Source organism: Papio anubis, chromosome 9, assembly GCF_008728515.1.
Source record: "Papio anubis isolate 15944 chromosome 9, Panubis1.0, whole genome shotgun sequence".
In the NCBI taxonomy this organism is placed as follows: Eukaryota; Metazoa; Chordata; class Mammalia; order Primates; family Cercopithecidae; genus Papio; species Papio anubis.
In genome coordinates this window covers 7325226-7344237 of record NC_044984.1, presented here as the reverse complement: position 1 = coordinate 7344237, position 19012 = coordinate 7325226, and the positions used below count along the sequence as shown (strand labels likewise).

General features: G+C 44.1%; 1 protein-coding gene across 14 annotated transcripts in view; it reads right to left on the bottom strand.

Moving 5' to 3' along the window:
* PEX5 (peroxisomal biogenesis factor 5) overlaps nt 1-19012 on the bottom strand; it is a 30910-nt gene that overhangs the window by 11562 nt on the left and 336 nt on the right. Inside the window, exons 1-17 of one of the 14 annotated variants that reach the window (XM_009180122.4) lie at nt 18811-18972; nt 18037-18199; nt 17730-17765; nt 17294-17426; nt 16945-17076; nt 10945-11047; nt 9922-10012; nt 9417-9527; nt 9064-9156; nt 8248-8367; nt 4338-4481; nt 4060-4130; nt 3471-3683; nt 2958-3123; nt 2360-2517; nt 1972-2192; nt 717-1025 (exon numbers count right to left, since the gene is read on the bottom strand). In XM_009180122.4, coding sequence (XP_009178386.1) covers nt 1991-2192; nt 2360-2517; nt 2958-3123; nt 3471-3683; nt 4060-4130; nt 4338-4481; nt 8248-8367; nt 9064-9156; nt 9417-9527; nt 9922-10012; nt 10945-11047; nt 16945-17076; nt 17294-17426; nt 17730-17765; nt 18037-18183 — 1920 coding nt within the window. In that variant the 5' untranslated portion in view covers nt 18184-18199; nt 18811-18972 and the 3' untranslated portion in view covers nt 717-1025; nt 1972-1990. Of the gene's footprint in view, nt 1-714; nt 2193-2359; nt 2518-2957; nt 3124-3470; nt 3684-4059; nt 4131-4337; nt 4482-8247; nt 8368-9063; nt 9157-9416; nt 9528-9921; nt 10013-10944; nt 11048-16944; nt 17077-17293; nt 17427-17729; nt 17766-18036; nt 18200-18345; nt 18973-19012 lie in introns of those variants that run through there. The other 13 variants (XM_009180123.2, XM_009180124.1, XM_003905910.5 and 10 more) reach the window with 13 other exon arrangements.

Sequence of the window (19012 nt, the reverse complement as noted above, 5' to 3'; positions counted from 1 at the left end):
CCAAGGTGGGTGGATTGCCTGAGGACAGGCGTTCGAGACCAGCCTGACCAACATGATGAAACCCCATCTCTACTAAAAATACAAAATTAGCTGGGCGTGGTGGTGCATGCCCGTAATCCCATCTACTTAGGAGGCTGAGGCAGGAGAATTGCTTGAACCTGGGAGGCAGAGGCTGCAGTGAGCCGAGATCACGCCACTGCACTCCAGCTCGGGCAAAAAGAGTGAAACTCCATCTCAAAAAAAAAAAAAACTTTTTTCCATGTCTAATGTGGCCATAGACATCTATCTCTAAGTATAAATATTTGTATATATTTTAAAATTTTTCCTCAGGATAAATACCCATCCTGATATGGCACTTGATACAGTTCCCGATAAAGGCAGGAAGAGCCAGATGAAAACCTTTAGAAACCCGAAGGGTTGAAAAACTATCAAAATCCTTCCATGTAATTCATAATACAGAACGACCTAACAATTATATGGCACTGCACACTTTCCTTTGTACTAGTAACAGGAGTAAAAATTCATGATTATCGACATCTCTTTCTCCTGCTAGCCCACAGAACAGGAACGTGTCCCCTGTGCTCTATCACTTTTAGAGGGATGAGCGGGTAACCAATATACCAATGAGAATTTCAAAGACAAAAACCATTGAATCCCAGTCCTCCAAACGCCAGCTCACCTCCTGCCACCCCACTTCATGGCCAGCAGAACTCATACCCACATCAGTTCCATTTATTCTTCGTACAAATATTTTACAGTTTTATTTTTAAATCATTTACACATATTCATACAAAGAAAAATAAATTTCAGGATGGAATCTTGGGACCATGGTAGTTTTAAAAAAAAAATCTCTCTGATCATTAGCTACTGAAGACAAGGCAAGAGGCTTAGCAGTCATTTCCGGGGGTTAGTGTATCTCCCCATGCAGGGGACAATTGAGAAGAATCCAAGCTGCTCCCACATCTTCCTTCAATCTTCACCTTCCGGAGATAAGATGGGGGAAGGGGATTTTCCAATGCTCTCCCCTAGAAACATTTCAAGAAGTACAGCAAAGGCTTATGGTAACACTGAACCTTTTTGCTAGAAATCTGGCAAGATCGCAATTTCTGAACCAACTTTCTAGAAGAGTTAGCTCAATTCCCATTCACAGGTACTTCTAAGAGGAGGAGGGACTGCCGCACTCACCACACCCCCTTCCCACTTGCTCTGTCCTCCCACCAACGTTCCAGAACAGAGCTCTTGATCTCTTCTGATCTAGTCCCTCCCCGCTCCCACCCAGCCTCATTTCACAAGGAACCTTCCTCCTACACCACACACCCAGACACTCTGTAGCAACTGGCCCTGGCAGCTCCTGAGGACCGCGGCAGTGATGACACAGGACTATTGCATCAGCATCGTGCTCACAGGGAATCAGAGCTCAGCCAGGAGAGGTCCCAGAATGACAGAACTATGAGCACTCCCACCAAAACTCAGCTCTGCTCAACCAAATCAACAATTCAACCAAACAGGCCAACTCCTAACACATCCCATCCAGACAGACATTAGAGGCGCACAGCAGATGAACCTCCTACTTCCACCGCCCAAGGAAGCTGGACTACTATCAATTCCCAGTGAAAGTGGGGGAAAGGACAGACATTACAAATGTGGTAGACCCTATTAGAAATGGCAGCTGATGATAACAGTTACCCTAAATCGTTGGGTCCTACCCAAAAAGCAGCACCAAGAAATGGCATGATGAGCAGAGAGATCTGTAGCTGGATGTACAGCCCTTGAATTACCAAGGGACTCAGAGATAACCCAGCTCATTTCCCTACAATTATGTAGGAACTAGAACACAGACTACCCACCCCTACGTTGAGGCAGCTCCTGAAAGGCCGTACCGCTTATGGTCATCAGCCCACCCCCTTGGTAGGCCCATTTGGGGAGAGGGAATCACATCCAAAGCAGGGATCCCTCCAGGTGGACACTCACAGGGCAGCCCGTCCCACTGTCACTGGGGCAGGCCAAACATAGTTAGGAGGGTGGACAGATCCCGTGCGTCAGCTGCCCCATAGGCATCGCTCTGGCCTAACATAGACAATGCCAAACGCAGGGTGCTCCAGATGTTCTCCGACATGGCGCCTCCTTCACCCCGGGGGCCCCGGCTTTTCCTCTGCATGTTCAGGGCCTCCAGAAAGTGCTCCACAGCCTCCCTGTAAGGAAGAAGAGGAATGAGAGCTATTAAGCTGAACAACAATGGAAGGAAGCAGGTCACCTAGCAGCTAGGGCTGGTTAGTCAAACAGGATCTGAGAATAAGGAGCTAGGGCCAAAGGCCGGGAGAAAAAGCTCATTCATTCATTTCTCAATAGATACTCTCACCGGTGAGCCCCAAGGTTGATGCAGCTGATGCCCAGGTTATAGCGGGACCGGATATAGCCAGGCTGGAGCTCGAGGGCCCGGCGGTAAGCAGCGACTGCTTCTTCACTCTGGTTTCCATTGGCCAGGGTGGCCCCTAGCTTATTCCACAGCAAATAGTCCTGGGAATAGAGAGGCAGAAGGGATGGGAACAGCTTGACTCAGATCAAATTCTGCCCTTCACTCCACCTGTTTCACTATTCTGTTTAGCTAACATGTTTCATCCCATTCCATTCTGAACAGTTCACTGTGTGGCTACAATGTAGCCCCTCTCACCCTATGCAGACTCTCTTATGTCCAGATGACTCTACACTCCCACCCTTCTTTTCCCAACCCTCCGAAGGCAGTCAGTACATGGAACACTGGAATGAAATACCCCAAGACTCCAAAAGTCTGAACAAATTATTCTTTTTTTGTGGGGGTGGGCAGGGCCTTGATTCTCCCACTTCAGCTCCCAAGTAGCTGGGACTACAGGCATGCGCCATCACACTCAGCTTCCCAACAAATGGCTCTTCAATAAGGTACAGAATCATGTCCCATTTCCATTCCTCCCCGGGCTCACATTGGGACGAACGCTGAGGGCAGCTGTGAAGCAGTCCACGGCCTTGTCATACTCCCCACTCAGGTTGAAAAGGACTCCCAAGCCACACTGCACATCAGGGTCAATGGAGGTAGGGTCCAGCCGCACAGCTGCCAGGAAGAGCTCTTTCACTTCAAGAAACAGGGAGCTGGATGAAAAGGAAAAGAAGCACAAAAAAAGTAGGTAGATGAATGTCTCTATTCCCATCCCCCCAAATTAATTCCTTCATTGATCAATCATATCCGCAACATTCATCAATCTATCAGTCATCCCTTCTACTCTCAAAGTCCAATATAGAAACCTGTTTTTCTATTTCATCCTAGCACTGAACTGTAGAATTCAGACCTCCTTCAAGGTGATCCTAGGTTTCCCATCCCACTCTCAGGACCCTTTAGTCTCAATCTATCCAAACTTCCAAAATCAAGGTCACCCTCTACCCTCCTACTGGGACTTAGGTTACTGTAATTCCTCATCCTAGGAACCCCTCATACTCACTCAGACAACAGAGACCCCAGGATACGCTTGCTGGGGCCCAGTCCTGCCCCACCAGCCCCTTCTTCTGCAGGTGTCACCAGATGGGCATAGGCTGGTGTGTACCGCAGCCAGTCTCGTAGGGTTTCACAGGCTTGTCGCTGCAGGGACTCGTTGGTGAAGCTCACGGCCAGAGCCATCAGTGCTGTCTGGTTATCTGGCTTTAGCTCCAGACACCTGTTTGATCAGGGATGGGCAGACTTGATATCCGCAATGACACTGGCACACGTGAGCACCCTGGGATCCAAGCCAAGCTTTGAACTGCAGAGTCACAATGGCCTCCCTCACCTGTGACTCCTCTGACATGAGTTAATAAAAAAGTTACAGATCTAAGGGGGAAGTTTTAGCAGCCAAGGAACCAACCAGAGCCCCTCAAATAAAGTCAAAAGCCGATGAAGGAATGGAATTCACTCCAACCCTCAGTTTCAGCATGAGAAAACACTCTCGATAGCACCCAGAAAGCAGACAAGGATCCAGGTCTGCGCTTCTGTCATTCAAACGGTTACATGCAGAGACTTGGAAGCACCTCACCCATACCTTTCGGTGTACTCACCTCCGCAACGCACTGATGGCTAATAGTTCTTGTTCATTCTCTGCCTGGGTGGTACCCAGATACTGCCAAGCCTAGAGGGAAGTTGACAGATTCCATCACCCCATATTCACCTCTCCATTCGCCCTTCCCCCTGGCTTCTCCCACTCACCATCTCGCTCTCAAGCCCCTATCCTAGGCCACCACCCAGGCCCTAACCCATCTGCACTACCCTCCTTGGGGCCTTTCTCAAGATGGAGGAAGCAGTCTCTAGTCAGAAATCAGAATATGGAGTCACTCACTTCCATGTGCTTAGGATCCTGCTGCACAGCTGCCTCAAAAAGCAGCACAGCATTTGGCAGGTCCCCCTCCTGAAGGCGCCGCAGCCCTTCTTCAAAAGGCTGAGGGTGATCACGCAAGGGGTTCTCCTCCTCAAACTGGTACCCCTACAAGAAAAGCACGTGAGAGACGAACTGAGAGTTGGCACAGTGAGAACAGCAGGGTTGCGAGGATGACAACCAACAGGCGGAGAAGCTGAGGGCCTCCAAACAGGTTCCTGAATTAATTGCTGGCAAATTCTCCATATTATAAAGATCATGTATGACAAGGTAAAATCATTTGGTATCAGGCTCATGCTGCCATCTCCTGTTCATGACACCTGGGAAGCTAGTCAAGTCTACAAACTCATCCACACTGGAAGTAAGTTTATTTTAGGAAGTCATCACAGGCTTGCATTCCCACACCTTGACTTCTCACCATCAGGCAGAACATCTCAACAGGATCTGCTTATAGTAATGAGATAAAGTGTCTCTAGCTATTCAAAGTGCGTTTCTTGTTATCCTTCAATAATTAGTGCATAAAGGAAATGTTGTTCGGGGCCCTGCCATTCAAATATAACTCCTCCTTAGCTCACAGTCGTTCCACATGTCCACTAGATGAAACATGTTCAAGCATTTTGAAATTGTTAATTTACTCCCCAATTTCATTCTTAATAATTATGAATATTAATCTGTGTCTGACAGTAAGCAAAAGCTGGATCCCACAATCCAGATGCAGAGAATACTTCAGAAAGACACCGTTCTCCCCCAGCTGAGGATTTCTCGCTTTAGAGAAGTTCCGATACTGTCTGCAAAGCTTTGTCAGCTGGCATTTTACACTAGGCAGAGAAGAAATAAGGTAAAGGGGAGGTCACTCGTAAGCTGCAAAATTTGGGACATGCAAATAAAAAGTCCCTTTTTGGAGAGTAAATAGTTACCATCACAGAATCATATACCAGAATGAAAACAAGATGCAAAATGCCAGGTGGAGGTCTTTCTAAATGCAGTTAAGAATACATTCAGATAAAACTGTACAAAATAAAGACATGAGGCCCTTTTTCATTGTTATTGTGAAAATGATAAAGAATGAAAAACACTTAAATCTTACCAGCAAAGTTCTACGTCACGATCAGATGCAAATTATTTGTCACAAATGAAAATTAAATAACTACAACGGGGGTTTAAGAAGAGAGATATGCTACAGTGGATTTGAGATAAATGTATAGAAAGTAATTTATATTGAAAACAAGTGTGTTTTTGGACATCCCTGTAAAATATAAAAACTCAGAAGGCAGAAAATGACCCTAGTCCAGTGATCAGCAAACTTTTTCTGCGAAGGGCCAGATAATAAATATTTCAGGCTTTGTGGATCTGCTGCAACTACTCAACTCTACTGTTGTTGTGTGAAAGCAGCCAGACGTTAAGTAAACAAATGAGCACGGCTATCTTCCAATAACATTTTATTTATGAACACTAAAATTTGAATTTTATATAATTTTCACTTGTCACAAAGTATTACTCTTCTTTTGATTTTCTCCAACCATTTAAAAATGTTAAAACCATCCTCAGCTAGTGAATCATTAAAAACATAAAGATTTATTCCAGAAGCCAGTTTGCTGGCCCTTGCCCTAGACTGTTACAGTTCAATAAAACAAATCCTTCCGCATTCAATCTCAACTATTGTTCATCATTACTATGTGTGTTTTAAGCCACTCTACAGAAAACAGAGATTACTGTCATCTATAATGCAATTTCCTAATAAAAGTAATTCCTGCCTCTCAGAGCTACAGAGGACACCAAATGAGAATCTTCACCAATGCCTTACCAAAAAGATTAAGCTCCTATGTGTAAATAGCTATTATCCTCATTGCTCTGGCTACCTCCTTAAGATATAATGGCCTGTATATGACAGCCAGGAGTGATGTGAATGCTCTTCAGGTGTCTTCATTAGATAACACAACAACCCAAAGACACCATCTTGCAACCACAGGATTCTCTAAGTTTCCTCTCATCCATATTATCTATCCTCGTTGAAGTCTCATCAATTGCTGATCAAAGAGGAATTTTCCAAAATTAGAATATTTGCAGAGATGATGGAAAAAGAGTACTCTGGAGGATACATCAAAAACCCACAGAACACAGGATAAGCTTGGCTTCACTGTTACATCCTGAAAAGCCAAACCCACGTCATTAATTTTATCTGATACATAGTCTGGTCTGCTCCAAAATATCATAGGATCAAACTGCACAAATGATCACTACAAAGAGTTTGTCCCATCACATACTTCTCTTTTCTCATAATAGTATATTAGTATCTGCCTGGGCTGCAATGTCAATTGCCTCTGAAAATTTAAGGGCTATCAATAAACAAACAGTACATTCAAAGAGACCCATGAATTTATCTAACAATCAAGAGTCAAATTCATTTTGTTTTTTAAAAGTGCTATTGACAAGGAATTTAATATTAGCTTAAAGCCAGATACTGTCGGAATTGCTTACTACATCACTTTTTTGAGGAACATTGACGCAAGTGTTTTTGTCCTAATTTTGCAATATCCCAAAGTATCAATGATATCAAGTAGGGCTCAAGAATCCACAAACATACTTTTAAAGTTTTTAATTACAAAATGTATTCTGGCCAGCATGTCATAAATATGAGAGTAATAAATGATAAAAGAAAATGCTGCTCATACGAAACTAGTATTACATCTATATGTATCAAAAGCATGGACATTTTTACAGAAATATATAAATTTCCATTTATAAGTTGATGGGGCCTACATGACTTATCAAATTGTTAATACAAAATAATAACAAAAGTGTTATCTACATTTCCTTCAGTTCTTCCTTATCAAAATTATATACAATTAACTCATAGATTGGTGAAATATATGGTAAGGTCCCAGCTATCTTTTCCCTTATATCACACAGGATAGTTAGAAAAATCCAGATCAGACTGGAATAATAAACACAATCATATTTTTCCTAATACTGTTCTTCACTGGCTCTCAAACCCTAGCCTTTTTCTGAACTGCATCTTCCCATCTTTGCATAGCTCCCTTATTACATCAAGATCCATCTCCAGCACCCTGGTTTGCATCTCAGGCCCTGGTTCCAGCCCCAGAATACTTTCCCAGCCATATCTGAACTGAGAAAAGAGACATCACTACTCACCTCCCCAGTTCCTGTTTTGCCTTTTTTTAAAACCGAGTGATTCTTTCCCCTCTTCATGCTTTAACTCAGGAGTTCAGTTATTAAACACATCCCCAAATATCCTACAACCCACAGGTAGATTTGTTTTTTAGTAAGACCCCAGAAGTAACATATGCTTCTAAGTCAACAGCACCATATGCAAAATGCAATCATCTTTCATACTAGTAGGAAATTTCCCTAATATTTAAGTTATTTAATATAAATTATTTGAAAACCCTAAATTAGGGCAAGTGGCTAGTACCTATAAAAGATAAGAACTTAAAATGAACGTGTGAGTTTAAAAAGTAAACAGATAGTAAGATGTGGAGGCAAAGGGATAGTCTGCCCACTAACACTCCCCACCAAAGGAGTCAGCAGTCTTCTCAAAAAGCTCCCAATCTGACCTCCAAGCACAGCTACTTCCTCTGTGCTCTTAATGTGGCAAGAAAGTGCAAACCTCCTTCACAGGTGTTGTGTACTGGATTGTCGTTATTGACAAAGGTAGTCTCCATAACATCTATATCCCAAGAATAAAGTATATACTCAATCACTGAAGAGGAAGGGCAAGGGAATGATTCAGACTTCTTTTCATGGAAAGGGACTCAAGAAAATACTTAAAAGCACCCTTCAAATTCAGGATTAAAGGAAACATATTAAAAAGAAGGAAGTTCTGGAACTGAAAAACTAAGAGTTTTTACCTTACCTTATCATAGGTAGCTGACGTGAGGTCATCATAGTCAGAAAGCCAGGGGTGAGCCTCAGCATCCCGTTTTGCCATCTCCTCCAACTCTGCCTGCAACTTGTCCCAGAAATCGACATCAGACTGTAAGGAAGGGAAGGCGGATAGAAAAAGGAGATCCATCATGACCACCCCACCCCACTCTCAGCTCTGCTGGGACTGATTCTCTAAGGCAGCAGTTCTTGAATTTCAACATGGTTAAGAATCATGTGAATAACTTTTTAAAAATGCAGATGGCCGGATCCTATCCCCAGATACTTATTTAGTAGTCTGGGGTGATGGTCAGAAATCTGTAGTTTAGTTTTGTTTTGTTTTGTTTACTTTTTTGTTTGAGACAGAGTTTTGCTCTTGTTGCCCAGGCTAGAGTGCAACGGCACGATCTCATCTCGTTGCAACCTCCAACTCCCAGGTTCAAGCGATTCTCCTGCCTCAGCCTCCCAAGTAGCTGGGATTACAGGTATGCGCCACCACACTACGCAAATTTTGTATTTTTAGTAGAGACATGGGGTTTCTCCATGTTGTTGAGGCTGGTCTCAAACTCCAAGACACTCACGTCACTCCAAGACACCTCAGGCTCACTCCAAGACACCCACATCACTCGGCAAGAGCCACCCACTCACTCCAAGACACCCACTCACTCCAAGGCACCCACTCACTCCAAGGCACCCACTCACTCCAAGACACCCACTCACTCCAAGACACCCACTCACTCCAAGACACCCACTCACTCCAAGGAGTGTTTTCTTCTGGGTTGTCTCCTCCTGCACTATCTGTTCTCACCTCTATAGCTGACTTGGCTCGTTCAAACTCCATATCAAGGGCAGATGTGTTTACTGGTCTTGTGAACTGGTCAACCCAGGCATCTGATGTGCCCTGTGACAAAAAAGGATGGTCAGTACCACTACCACCAACTTTCCACCCTTCAGACGCACACTAAATACCCACTAAACACCACCAACCTGGGTACTTCTGAGAAAACCATTCTCAGAATCTCTTTCCCACCCACTTGGGACCTGGGTGCTATCAAGACAAGCTGGCCTCATCCTTCCCCATCGGGGACCACTGACCACTGAACCCATGGCCTGGGCCATCAGCTGGCTCTGAAGTGGGACTGGAAAGTGACAATGTCCTACCTGCTGCTGTATAAACTCTGCTGCCCACTGTTCTGCCTGAGCTCGGCCCGACCCTGCACCGGACTCCAGGGACACCTGCCCTTCGCCAATCTGCCGCACGAATTTCAGGAACTGGGGCACAGAGACACACACAGGCCACTTGGGAAAGGACTTCCAGGTGTGCACTCTCAATCATGCCCAAGAGGAGCCTGTACTCACCCCTCCCCTGACCATCTCTAGCTGCAGACAAGATATGCTAAAGACCCTAAAAGAAGTAGAGAGCAAAAAGAAAGGGATTTCTGGCTCTAAAGACATGAAAAGGCATCAGAAAAAAGAGTTAGTAGGCAAGGAGATGAGGGAATGAACACTAGAAGGAAGAGGCAGGATCTTAAGTCTCTGTTCTACAGACAGGAAGGAAGAGACCCAGGATCTCTTCTCCTTCTCTTTAAACTGGGGTAAGAGAAGCAAGAGTCTTGCCTTCCAAAACCAGCTCTGCTGGGCAAAGCAGCAGAGGGATGTGGCTCACCTCAGAATTAGCCAATTTGGGGTCATCCACTTTGGCCACAAAGTCACTGGCCGTGTGCTGCAGATCCTCCTCAGGATGATATTCATCATACCTGGAACGGGTAAGAACTAATTTTACACATTAGTCTGCCATCACCTTCCCCATGCTACTCCCCACTCCTAGCCCATGACAATGACAGTTCCTATGGGGGAACTCCATTCTTCTGTTGAGAACCTACAAACTCCAATTTGCATTATAGAAGGACATTTGGGCAGGAGTGTGAAAGTACTAGCTACATCCTTTTACCTCTCCCTTTCCCAAACATATCTTTGCATACAGATGGGATAGTAGCAGGCTCAAAATTAAGAAGGGAACAAGGTAAAATTATGAGCTTTAAGATGTAGTTATGAACTTCATATAGGATAGTTAGGATTCTTGAAAAATATATATATTTACATATATACATATATTTTAAAACAGCCTGAAAACTCCCTTCCTCCCAAATACAGCTGATATGTATATATGTATATATACATGTGTGTATACATATGTGCATGTATGTATATACATGTATGTGTATGCATGTATATGTGTATGTGCATGCATATATACATGTGTATGTATCTACATGTGTATATATGTATACATGTATGTGTATACATGTATGCGTATATATACACATGTACATATACATGTATATATGTATGCATGTATACATATGTGTGTGTGTGTGTGGCTCTGTGTGTGCACATGCATGTGCTTTTGGTTTTTTTGTTTTAAAGACAAGGTCTTACTATGTTGCTCGGGCTAGACTTGACCTCCTGGGCCCAAGCAATCCTCCCACCTCAGTTTCCCGAGTACAGGCACACAACCACCCAGTCCTTGAGTACATTTGAACCATAAATTCACAGGAGTAATAATCCAACGGGAAATCTTAAATAATAAAGTAAGTTGGTTTGAGAACGTGGATGGAGGAGGTTAGAGGAGGCGGGAAAACTCTCCATACTCCTTTCACAGGATTTGGAAAGAGGCAGCTGAACTCACCAGCGATCGGTGGCTGTTCCCTCAGGTTCTCCCAGCCACAGCTTCTCCTCTGATTGCTCCAAATATTCCTCAGCCCAGCGGGCGGGGGACACAGACAAGGGGTCTGCAAGGAGCAGAGAGGTGGGGAAATCACATGGGTTCATTCAGTGTGGGATCAGGGAAAGGGAAAGAGATGTCCACATTCAACTGACCCTCTTAGCCACACCAAAGCAGACAAAGCTCTGTTGACTCCCTCAGAAACCCCTGGTCAAAAGAATATACTACTAAATTTTCAACAAACTCAATATCCAACCCATTCTCAAGGAGCCTGGGGCAGAAATTTACCGAGAGTTGGGAACAGGAGATCAAATAAGGAAGCTCAGGAAAGGATTAAGAACTAAACTCTTTTGCTTGAAGTACAAGATATTTCAGTAAGAAATAGGAAGCAGAAGGGCTTTCACTTTCCTCAAAAGTACAGCAGAGAGCCAGTAAGGAGTGAAGGGAGCACAGAAGGGCTCCTGTTCCTTAACCAACCCTCTGGCTTGTTCTCCCTCTACCCAGAGTTCACATAATCCCGGCCAAAGGAGCCTTATTTCATTGTAATTTGCCTACCAAGAGAACCAGAGAAGTGGAATGCTAGGCTAGAATGAAAGATGCATGGATCTGCTCTTCCCTATGGATGTCTGGTGGGTTTTTTCATTTTTTAATTGAAATGTAACATACAAATATGAAACCATACAATGTCTACCAAACGTAGTGTACAGCTAAACTAACCTCCACTTATGAATACACTCACATAACCACCACCCGGATCAAGACACAGAATGTTTACAGTTCCCTCACAGGCTACCTCTGTCTCCCAGCCCGCAGAAGTAAACACTATTCTGACTTTTCTCACTTTTGATTATCTTTGAGTAGCTATGTTTTTTCAGTCTAAACCTAGAAACTGTCTCAGAAGCTCTAGTGACGAAGGGGACTGCTGCAACATCAGAATAAACCTATCAAGGCAACAAAGTCAATGAGGGTGCTGAACTGTTTTTCAACCTCCAGGACTTTGCCCTTAATATCCTGAGGCCAGAAAAAAAAAACAAGGAGACTGACTGCGGGCCCTAAAGAACAAGGAAACAAAGAGAAGCTACAAGCCTGCAGTGTTCTTTCCTTCTGCCCTGTGTCCAGAACTAATCTTACTCGTTAGTCTGCCATCTTCCCCTGCTATTCCCCTCTCCTGGCCCAGGACAAGGACAGTTCCCAAGGGGGAACTCCATTCTCTTGTTGAGAACCTACTATCTCCAATTTGCATTAAAGAGGGACATTTGGGCAGGGGTGTGAAAGTATTAGCTGATACTAGCAGTCTGTCCCTAGTTTCAAGATCTGACTGCCCTTGCTTTTAACAGTGAGAAAGTCAACTTACCCCTTTGGTATTAAAGTACAAAAACTTTTACTCCATTTTAACTGAGACTTTGCCTGAATAACGTCAACAAAGTAGTCTCAAAATCTGAGCACGAAATGTCAAATGTGAAAAACAAAGGATCAAGATTCTCAGAATACACCTAATTATAAAAAATTATTACTACTTATTACATTATATATTATATATAATGTATATAAGACATTATACACATACAGCATTACACATTATACATATACCATATATAATACATAATGTATTATATAATTATATATCGTATATAATGTATAATGTAATAAGAAATATGGTTGGCAATCGTTTTTTGACCGCAGATCCGGTCTCTTAATTTCAAAGACTCTCAAAACTTCAATGCAGATTATGCTCACTAGCTCTTACAGGAAGCATTTCTCTTCCATTTGCCCCAATGAGACTGTTGCCTCAAGTGTGGAGACAGAAAGGAGATGCTTAATACTCAAAGAGACTTTAAGATCTCCTAGTTCCTTAGTTCCATTCTTAGTTGAAATTCTTAGTTCCATTCTGTTGAAAAATAACTACTCCCTCCTCAACTCTCCAATCGCTCCTAACTCTCAACTACAGTATTTTACAAAAGCATATTCTGGTCCTAAGTGCTCCTCAGATTCACAGAAAATATTTCAAATTGCTATGAAATGGTCCTCTCAAGGACAAAAAAAAAAAAAAAAAAACAGAAAAAATACAAAGCACCTTTGAATTTTTACAACAGACATGAGGACTTAACAATAGATATGAGGCAGTTTAGGGAAAAAAATCCCAGAGCTGAGAAAAGCCATCCTCAAATTTTGGTATTTGGCCATATTAGCCACAAGACCCAGAATTTCTTGGCATTGGGAACCTATCCAACAAAAGAGTCAAATAACCAAAAGAATCAGAAGAGTAACACATTGCCTTCACAACCTTTGAGAAATTTCTACAGAAAATCAGATCCACGTGGATACATCTGAGATCAAGGCAACTAAGGTCTAAAGAGGGGACGCCCCTGCCTGAGGTCATAGATTAGCAGAGTGAGAACAACCTAGACACCAAATATCCCACTCAAAATGTGCGCCTCGTATAATTTCTCATTGTTTACTCATTCCTTCTAGGCACATCTTTCCCAAGCTCAAAATTCAAAAACTCAGAACTTGCTACTACTTACTCATGAAAGTTTCTGTGTCTGCTAAACAGCAGCACTGTGGAGAAGAATACAGGTTCTAGGGTCAGCCTACCCACATTTAAATCCTAACTTCATCATTTATTCACTGTGCATCTTCAGACGAGTTACTCAACCTTCTTAAGTTTCCATGTCCTTATCGTTAAAGCAGAGATAACAGTAGGGGCTGCTGTGAAGACCAACGCACACAGTAACAAATGTTAGCTATTATCATTAGTCTGCTCATGGCAAACTTGTACCAAAAACAGAAAACATCACAATGAGACTGTTATTCCAAAGCCTCTCCTCCACCATCCAGAAAAGATCTGTTGCCAGTTATCTTCTGCTACTGCTATCTGTGGCTTTTCCCATGAAAGTGCAGGTTTATCTCTCACGATTATCATATGAACCTCATGTACCATGTCAACCGAAGCTGTCTAAATTTAAGAACCCTGAAAGATGTGTTTTATCTCCAGATCTGAGCAAACACAAGATTTTTTGGCCCAGAAGACTTAAGATGGGAATTCCATCACAAAATAAGGTAAGCTAAAAAAATGAGCTTCATGTGGTGAGAGAATAGTTCTGTATCTCAATCGTGATGGTGCTTACACAAATCTACACATTTAATAAAATTGCATAAAACACGCACACACAAATAAGGGCATGTGAAACTGGTAAAACCTAAAGAACTCTGATGATTGAAACAAGGGCAATTTCTTGATTTTGATCTCTGCATAACTGTTACGTAAAATGTTACCACTGGAGGAGATTGGGTAAAGGGTACACAGAACCTTCCTATACTTTTTTTTTTTTTTTTTTTGCAACTTCCAGGGAAACTAAGTACTTCCAAATAAAAAATTTAAATTTAAATAACTGAGCTGCAAAGTTCTTTTTAAAGTTGATTTTGACTCTTAACAATGAAGATTTTAAAATAAGAACTTAGAGTATAGCCTTCTTTCATCTCAAAATCTACTTATCTACAAAACCACAGTTAACCTACACAATTGATGTATCAGCCACAAATGCTATAATTAAAAATGAAGGATAATAAAAAAAAGTCAGTTATGACAAAACCAACTCCTTTCCTTTAGCTTTTTCTCCCAGACCTCCATTCATTCATTCAATACCAGAGGCCTACTACATGCAAAGCAATATACTGCTGCAAGAAGACATATTTATGAAGGCAGACTTCAAACAGCTCAATTCCAGTTCTAAGGTGTGCATGCCTCTGCCTCTGTGAAACAGGCACAATTCCCAAAGAATATACAAAATACTAGAAGAGCTCTACTAAGAGCATTTAACTGGTGAGACAGATCCAACATGTTTTTCTAAAGTTGTTTTTCATTTCAAGTTAAGGAAGATTTTACTGGCTGCACGCAATTCAGGCAATTGTAACAAAAATTTCATCCATCTCAATGCTCATAGTAGCAATGACTTTTTTGAGTTATCAAAAATGACTAATGCCCACATTACAACAGAAGCCCCTCTGTGATAAGAGATAGCACTTAAGTCTATGGTTTATGTGAAAAACTGAGTTTCTGTCTAGGAGAGGGTCTTTGCTATGGTTCAGATTTTAACTTGTGGCAATTTCACAAAGAATCTCAACTTGAGGGAGGGTGCAGTGGTTCACGCTTGTAATCCCAGCACTTTGGGAGGCTGAGGTGGATTACTTAAGGTCAGGAGTTCAAGACTAGCCTGGCCAACATGGTGAAACCCTGTCTCTACTAAAAATACCAAAATTAGCCAGGCATAGTGAAACACACTTGTAGTCCCAGCTACTCAGGAGGCTGAGATGGGAGAATTCCTTGAACCCAGGAAGCAGAGGTTGCAGTGAGTAGAGATGACACCACCGCACTCCACCCTCGGTGACAGAGCCAAGACCCTGTCTCAACAAAAAAAAAAAAAAAAAAAAAGAATCTCAAGAGTCACACAGACATGAGTTTGACTATCATCTCTATTATTCAATGATCTTGCACAAAGTATTTAACTTTTCCAAATCTCAGTCTCCTCATCTATAAAATGAGGGGAAAATATCCACCTTGTAAGTGTTACTGTGAAGTTCTAATGAGCTTAAGAAGATAAAATGCTCAGCACTATTAACAAAGCCAAGAGCACCTACTGTTCTACCTTAACTCCAACTTATGGGTGGGAAAGAGACACGTGATAAAACAGACCCACAGATCTTATTAAAGATGAGTTTTAGTTTTTAGATTTGGGGTTTTTCTCTTGTGTGCGGAGAAGCCCATCCTAAACATGGGCCTCCTTCACACACATTTGTCCCTGATCAGATAGGCTTAAGGTAAGAAGAATCAATCCTAAAGGATGCAAGGAGCAATGGATGCTCTCAAGGAAAATTAGGCTGAGACCTTGAAATCTGTAGCAAAGCAAGACAGAACATAAATTAAAATGGTGGGGGTAGAAACCAATCCAGTCCCTTTAATCATCTCAGAAAAATTCAGGAACCATGATGATGGGACTCCCCGAGATCCTGGAACTTTGTAACTTTCTCCATGTGTATCTCTTGTTATTCTTGATTTCTTAAACTGGAAAAAGGCTAACTTTTGAGAGCAAGCAGGAAGAGGAAAGCTGAAGAGACTGCCCTTCCCACCATGTCCCTGATTAGATAGGCTTAGGGCAAGAAGAATCAATCATAAAAGATGCAGGGAGCAATGGATGCTTTCAAAGAGGAAAAATTAGGCTGCGACCTTTAAATCTGTAGCAAAGCAAGAAGAGCATAAATTGCAGGCCTGGCAGTATAGCATCACAGTTAAGGCCGCACGGTCAGGAATCATTCAAATCCAGGATCAAATCCCAACTCTACCACTGACAAAGCTGTGTAACCTTGGGCACACTTCACCTCTAAGCCTCAATTCTCTTATCTTTAAACTAGGTCTAAAAACAGTAACTACTCTCAAGGTGAGTAAGTAGACAATGCATTCAAAGCATGTAACACAAGGCCTAGAACATAACTATCATTATTCATTTTTATTATGATCGTCATGGTATGGTCTTTACCTTCTAAAACCACATAGTTCAGGCACTTGAACGTCACAATACTCTGAAGGCCCCAGTTCTGTTCAAAATAACTTAATGCCAGAATCCCAGGTGCCGCAGTGAATACTCTCCTCTTCAGCAACACTGCCATCCATCCAATCTGCAGATCCTCTCCACCAAACCACAGTGATAAAGCTCCAGGTAACAAAAAGGACAACCTACCTCTTCGTTCTCTCTATCCAAAAGCTCTTATCGAGTACAAACCCAGTCCTCTGTTTAATATACATTTCATTCTGTTATCACCTAAGGGAAACTGAGTTCAGTACCCTAACCCTCTAGAAATGAGTCATGAGGCCAGAAAAATCGTAATCACGCTACACCCTGAAGAGGGGAAGGGCATAGAATTCTGCCCCATAGAAGCCAGTATAGATTTTCCCATAACAAGCTTCACCTGTAACTTCAGAGATGAATTCTTGGGACCAGTCAGTCTCATTATAATCCTGAGTTACATCCACAGCATCTCCAGCTGCAAGAAACTCCTGGGCCCAGTTCTCAGACAAGGCCAAGTCTGCCACACCAGGGGCTTAAAAGAGAAAGAGAGAAAGAAAACTAAGACAGAAGCAATACATACCATTCCATCATGCCTAAAGAACCCTGAGTACACGTGAAAACACTCTGTTACTTTTTCTGTCTCGTTCTGCATCTCAGTTCCCCAATGCCAGCAGCATCCAATGGAACCCCCTTCCTTGGCCCTGGCTACATGGAAAACAATCTCCCCTCCCACTAGACTCTGGACTCACCTCTCTGGGGAGCCTGGCGGAAGTTTGACTGTTCAATCTGCTGCATCTCAGCCAGGAGGTCATCCATCTTGAAGGTCTGAGGGGCACGGGACACAAGGGGTGCATTCTGGTCCTGCAGGAATTCAGCCACCAACTGCCAGAAGAGAAATGATGAAATGAACCCATAGGGTCAGGAGGCCCCAGCAAAAGACAGGACTTACTGGAGGGGGATCCCAATGTCAGATACAAGGAAAGGAAAACACAGAAACTGGAGACACACAAACAGAAATTGTCTTTGCATAGATTTAGAAGCACAAAAAAAATACACTTAAAAACAAGCAGGCATTCTCATTTGGTCAGGAAAGCCCAAAAATTGAAATATGGGTGAACTAAGTTTAAAGGTAAAAACACAATGGGCAAGAGAAAAATGGGACAGAAAAGAGACTGGTCTATTTACCTCATCTTCAGAAGCTACTCCCAAAGGCTTGGAGGCCTAAGAGAGAAAGACAGAGACGCAAAATGGTGCAGTTCCTCTAAAATGAGGGGTTGATGAAGACCACAGGCATCTGAGCCTCGGTTTGTCCATCCATAAAATGGTTGCCTTTATTTAAAGGTGCACAAGGTTTTCTAGTGTTTAGTAAACACTCATTAAGTGGTAACTACTATGATTTGCAACACAATAGAGAAAGCAGTTATACCAACATGTACAAACAGCCCCTCCACCTCAGACCACCACCTGGACTTTCCACCTCAACAACACTCACTGCCTCAGAGGCTGGGGCTCCGGGGGGCCAGGGGCCAGGCCTCAATCCCTCCTGCCGAAGAGCCTTGTCCTGGGTGAAGTGCCCGGCTAGCTTCATGAGCGGGTTGGCACCCCCGCATTCGGCCTCCACCAGCTCCCGCATTGCCATGGTGACCGCCAGCTCTCTGATGGACACAGGAGGTTTGGAACTGAAGTACCGAAGCCAGACTCTTCCCAGACCCACAACTCTGCCCGCACCTGAGGAAGGCACACAGGCGTCTGCCCCGCACTGGCCGCCCTCCACCCCAGTGCCTTTTGCTGTGACCCCCACCTCTGCCAGGAGTTCGAGGGAGGTCGGTACTCTCTCCTGCCGCCCCCCTCAAAGGCCACCGCTTCCAGCCTGTGCCTTTGCAGCGGCCTCCACGACTACGGTCTCGTGGGCTGGGGGCCAGCAGCCGCCCCCACAAAGGGGCCTGGAACCCGGGGGACTACGGGGACGCTTCAACAACCGGGCTGGACGGGGACACTGCCCGGGCAAGGGAGAGTGGGAAAACAGCCCGACCATACCTAGGCCCCCGCAGCCCCAGCATACGGTGAGCACCGCAGAGGGGCATTCCCTCCCCCTAAGTCACCGGAGCCCTTCCCCCGGCTCGGCCCGGTCCCTCCCGGCTCCCCACCGCCCATCTCCCCGGCCCTGCTGCCGCTCCAGCCCCGCCCCTGGGACCCGCGAGACCACCGCAAGGGTGGGGAGGGCCCAGGGACGCTGTCCCGCGCCCCCTCCGGGTCATGCGCTCACCGCCGAGCGCCGCGCCGCACGACCCGCCGGGCCACCAGGTGCGGGCTTGGGGGAGGGGAGAAGGGGGGGCGGGGAGTCAGGGGGCGGGGCTCAAACTTAAAGGGGCCGTGACCGCCCTGCTGCGGCCCAGGCCCAGCGGAAGCTGTCTGAAGAGGCGGGGCCTTAAGACTGCGTTGCAGCCTGACGGGAAGAGCCGTGAATC